Source organism: Gobio gobio, assembly GCF_949357685.1.
Source record: "Gobio gobio genome assembly, chromosome: 9".
Taxonomy (NCBI): Eukaryota; Metazoa; Chordata; class Actinopteri; order Cypriniformes; family Gobionidae; genus Gobio; species Gobio gobio.
The window spans coordinates 603,429-608,428 of NC_137115.1; the positions used below are offsets into that span (position 1 = coordinate 603,429).

At 60.6% G+C, this 5,000-nt stretch overlaps 1 protein-coding gene across 1 annotated transcript in view; it reads left to right on the forward strand.

Annotated features, from left to right (window-relative positions):
* The window catches only part of pik3c2g (phosphatidylinositol-4-phosphate 3-kinase catalytic subunit type 2 gamma), a gene marked incomplete at both ends in the record, with an annotated part of 58,551 nt that overhangs the window by 53,519 nt on the left and 32 nt on the right, over positions 1-5,000 (forward strand). The window contains 3 exons of the mRNA XM_079825282.1: positions 908-1,026; positions 1,094-1,190; positions 4,468-4,522. Coding sequence (XP_079681408.1) covers positions 908-1,026; positions 1,094-1,190; positions 4,468-4,522 — 271 coding nt within the window. The remainder of the gene's footprint in view (positions 1-907; positions 1,027-1,093; positions 1,191-4,467; positions 4,523-5,000) is intronic.

A 5,000-nucleotide genomic window follows, 5' to 3' on the forward strand; every position in this document is an offset into this window, starting at 1 on the left:
GTGGTGTAGTGTTGGATGAACTGACCGCAGTGTGTGGTGTAGTGTGGGTGGTGTGGTGTGTGTGGTGTAGTGTGAGTGGTGTAGTGTTGGATGAACTGACCACAGTGGGTGGTGTAGTGTGGGTGGTGTAGTGTTGAATGAACTGACCGCAGTGTGTGGTGTAATGTGGGTGGTGTAGTGTGGGTGGTGTGGTGTAGTGTGGGTGGTGTAGTGTGTGTAGTGTGGGTGGTGTAGTGTTGGATGAACTGACCACAGTGGGTGGTGTAGTGTGGGTGGTGTAGTGTTGGATGAACTGACCGCAGTGTGTGGTGTAGTGTGGGTGGTGTGGTGTGTGTAGTGTGGGTGGTGTAGTGTTGGATGAACTGACCACAGTGGGTGGTGTAGTGTGGGTGGTGTAGTGTTGAATGAACTGACCGCAGTGTGTAGTGTGGGTGGTGTAGTGTGGGTGGTGTGGTGTGGGTGGTGTAGTGTGTGTAGTGTGGGTGGTGTAGTGTGTGTAGTGTGGGTGGTGTAGTGTATGTAGTGTGGGTGGTGTAGTGTTGGATGAACTGACCACAGTGGGTGGTGTAGTGTGGGTGGTGTAGTGTTGAATGAACTGACCGCAGTGTGTGGTGTAGTGTGGGTGGTGTAGTGTGGGTGGTGTGGTGTGTGTAGTGTGGGTGGTGTAGTGTGGGTGGTGTAGTGTGTGTAGTGTGGGTGGTGTAGTGTTGGATGAACTGACTACAGTGGGTGGTGTAGTGTGGGTGGTGTAGTGTGGGTGGTGTAGTGTTGGATGAACTGACCACAGTGGGTGGTGTAGTGTGGGTGGTGTGGGTGGTGTAGTGTTGGATGAACTGACCACAGTGGGTGGTGTAGTGTGGGTGGTGTAGTGTTGGATGAACTGACCGCAGTGCTTCTCTTCTGTCAGATGTATGAGCTGAGGTTGACCATCGAGGACGGGTTTGTCCTCAGCCAGAAGAGCTTCTCCCAGTTTGAGACGCTCCATAAGCTGCTCCAGAAGCACTTCATCGAGTCCGCTCTGCCCAGGTGAGTGTGTGCTGGAGCAGCCGTTATCCCACAGGACGAGGGCCTGACCGCTGCTCCTCTGCTCCAGGTTCCCCGGCTGGTTCCACATGTCCTTCACGCCGCGCCGGAAGATGAGCCTGCTGAACCAGTACCTGCAGGAGCTGTTCCAGGGCCCGTGCCGAGGGGTAAGTGTGAGCCCAGCCCGTCCCAGTGTTCTCAGCACCCGTCCCAGTGTTCCCAGCTCCCGTCCCAGTGTTCCCCGCACCCGTCCCAGTGTTCCCCGCTCCCGTCCCAGTGTTCCCCGCACCCGTCCGAGTGTTCCCAGCACCCGTCCCAGTGTTCCCAGCACCCGTCCCAGTGTTCCCCGCTCCCGTCCCAGTGTTCCCCGCACCCGTCCCAATGTTCACCGCACCCGTCCCAGTGTTCCCCGCTCCCGTCCCAGTGTTCCCCGCACCCGTCCCAGTGTTCCCCGCACCCGTCCCAGTGTTCCCAGCACCCGTCCCAGTGTTCACCGCACCCGTCCCAGTGTTCCCCGCTCCCGTCCCAGTGTTCCCCGCACCCGTCCCAGTGTTCCCCGCACCCGTCCCAGTGTTCCCAGCACCCGTCCCAGTGTTCCCAGCACCCGTCCCAGTGTTCACCGCACCCGTCCCAGTGTTCCCCGCTCCCGTCCCAGTGTTCCCCGCACCCGTCCCAGTGTTCCCCGCACCCGTCCCAGTGTTCCCCGCTCCCGTCCCAGTGTTCCCAGCACCCGTCCCAGTGTTCCCCGCACCCGTCCCAGTGTTCCCCGCACCCGTCCCAGTGTTCCCCGCACCCGTCCCAGTGTTCCCCGCACCCGTCCCAGTGTTCCCCGCTCCCGTCCCAGTGTTCCCCGCACCCGTCCCAGTGTTCCCCGCACCCGTCCCAGTGTTCCCAGCACCCGTCCCAGTGTTCCCCGCTCCCGTCCCAGTGTTCCCAGCACCCGTCCCAGTGTTCCCAGCACCCGTCCCAGTGTTCCCCGCACCCATCCCAGTGTTCACCGCACCCGTCCCAGTGTTCACCGCACCCGTCCCAGTGTTCCCAGCACCCGTCCCAGTGTTCCCAGCACCCGTCCCAGTGTTCACCGCACCCGTCCCGGTGTTCCCAGCACCCGTCCCGGTGTTCCCAGCACCCGTCCCGGTGTTCTCAGCACCCGTCCCGGTGTTCCCAGCACCCATCCCGGTGTTCCCAGCACCCGTACCGGTGTTCCCCGCTCCCGTCCCAGTGTTCCCCGCTCCCGTCCCAGTGTTCCCCGCACCCGTCCCAGTGTTCCCCGCACCCGTCCCAGTGTTCCCAGCACCCGTCCCAGTGTTCACCGCTCCCGTCCCAGTGTTCCCAGCACCCGTCCCAGTGTTCCCAGCACCCGTCCCAGTGTTCACCGCACCCGTCCCAGTGTTCCCAGCTCCCGTCCCAGTGTTCCCCGCACCCGTCCCAGTGTTCCCAGCTCCCGTCCCAGTGTTCACCGCACCCGTCCCAGTGTTCACCGCACCCGTCCCAGTGTTCCCAGCACCCGTCCCAGTGTTCACCGCAACGGTCCCAGTGTTCACCGCAACGGTCCCAGTGTTCACCGCAACGGTCCCTGTGTTCACCGCACCCGTCCCAGTGTTCCCAGCACCCGTCCCAGTGTTCCCAGCACCCGTCCCAGTGTTCCCCGCACCCGTCCCAGTGTTCCCCGAACCCGTCCCAGTGTTCCCCGCACCCGTCCCAGTGTTCCCAGCACCCGTCCCAGTGTTCCCCGCACCCGTCCCAGTGTTCCCCGCACCCGTCCCAGTGTTCCCCGCTCCCGTCCCAGTGTTCCCCGCACCCGTCCGAGTGTTCCCAGCACCCGTCCGAGTGTTCCCAGCACCCGTCCCAGTGTTCCCCGCTCCCGTCCCAGTGTTCCCCGCACCCGTCCCAGTGTTCACCGCACCCGTCCCAGTGTTCCCCGCTCCCGTCCCAGTGTTCCCCGCACCCGTCCCAGTGTTCCCCGCACCCGTCCCAGTGTTCCCAGCACCCGTCCCAGTGTTCACCGCACCCGTCCCAGTGTTCACCGCACCCGTCCCAGTGTTCCCCGCTCCCGTCCCAGTGTTCCCCGCACCCGTCCCAGTGTTCCCCGCACCCGTCCCAGTGTTCCCAGCACCCGTCCCAGTGTTCCCAGCACCCGTCCCAGTGTTCACCGCACCCGTCCCAGTGTTCCCCGCTCCCGTCCCAGTGTTCCCCGCTCCCGTCCCAGTGTTCCCCGCACCCGTCCCAGTGTTCCCCGCACCCGTCCCAGTGTTCCCCGCTCCCGTCCCAGTGTTCCCCGCACCCGTCCCAGTGTTCCCCGCACCCGTCCCAGTGTTCCCCGCTCCCAGTGTTCCCCGCACCCGTCCCAGTGTTCCCCGCACCCGTCCCAGTGTTCCCAGCACCCGTCCCAGTGTTCCCCGCTCCCGTCCCAGTGTTCCCAGCACCCGTCCCAGTGTTCCCAGCACCCGTCCCAGTGTTCCCCGCACCCGTCCCAGTGTTCAACGCACCCGTCCCAGTGTTCACCGCACCCGTCCCAGTGTTCCCAGCACCCGTCCCAGTGTTCCCAGCACCCGTCCCAGTGTTCACCGCACCCGTCCCAGTGTTCCCAGCACCCGTCCCGGTGTTCCCAGCACCCGTCCCGGTGTTCTCAGCACCCGTCCCAGTGTTCCCCGCTCCCGTCCCAGTGTTCCCCGCTCCCGTCCCAGTGTTCCCCGCTCCCGTCCCAGTGTTCCCCGCACCCGTCCCAGTGTTCCCAGCACCCGTCCCAGTGTTCCCAGCACCCGTCCCAGTGTTCACCGCACCCGTCCCAGTGTTCCCAGCTCCCGTCCCAGTGTTCCCCGCACCCGTCCCAGTGTTCCCAGCTCCCGTCCCAGTGTTCACCGCACCCGTCCCAGTGTTCCCAGCACCCGTCCCAGTGTTCCCAGCACCCGTCCCAGTGTTCCCAGCACCCGTCCCAGTGTTCACCGCACCCGTCCCGGTGTTCACCGCAACGGTCCCAGTGTTCACCGCAACGGTCCCAGTGTTCACCGCACCCGTCCCAGTGTTCCCAGCACCCGTCCCAGTGTTCCCAGCTCCCGTCCCAGTGTTCACCGCAACGGTCCCAGTGTTCACCGCAACGGTCCCTGTGTTCACCGCACCCGTCCCAGTGTTCCCAGCACCCGTCCCAGTGTTCCCAGCACCCGTCCCAGTGTTCCCAGCACCCGTCCCAGTGTTCCCAGCACCCGTCCCAGTGTTCCCAGCACCCGTCCCAGTGTTCACCGCTCCCGTCCCAGTGTTCCCAGCACCCGTCCCAGTGTTCCCAGCACCCGTCCCAGTGTTCACCGCACCCGTCCCAGTGTTCACCGCACCCGTCCCAGTGTTCCCAGCTCCCGTCCCAGTGTTCCCAGCACCCGTCCCAGTGTTCCCAGCACCCGTCCCAGTGTTCCCAGCACCCTCACTGATGTGCCCTTGTGTCTCTGACAGAATGAGTTCGTCTGCAGCCTCTTCATGGACGGACCAGTCACTGCCGCCACATCAGGTGACGCTCTCGGCCTTACAGGAACATATCTAATACATTCAAGATTATATTTATACATTTTATATTTTATACAATTATATTTATAAAAAAAATAAATGATTAAAATAAGTAAAATAATAATCCTTGATTTAAATAAATAATACATATATTTGATTAAAATAAAGATAAAAAAGATTCAAATTAATAAAATGTTATTTGAATAAATACATTTGACTTATAAATAATTGATTACAATACACCTTGATTTAAATAACACATTTACATTTTTTTTTATGATCTGAATTTCTCCCAGTGTTAATGTGTGTATGCATTAGGGCTGTGCGATATTGAAGAAAAATGTGATATTCGATATGCGATACGATATTGCTTTAAGTGTGTAAAATCTATTTCTTTCCCCAACTGATATCTTTCACTTAAAGCATAATCGACTGTGTTTACATGAATACTTTTGAATTACATTTTGACATAACTGTGTGTG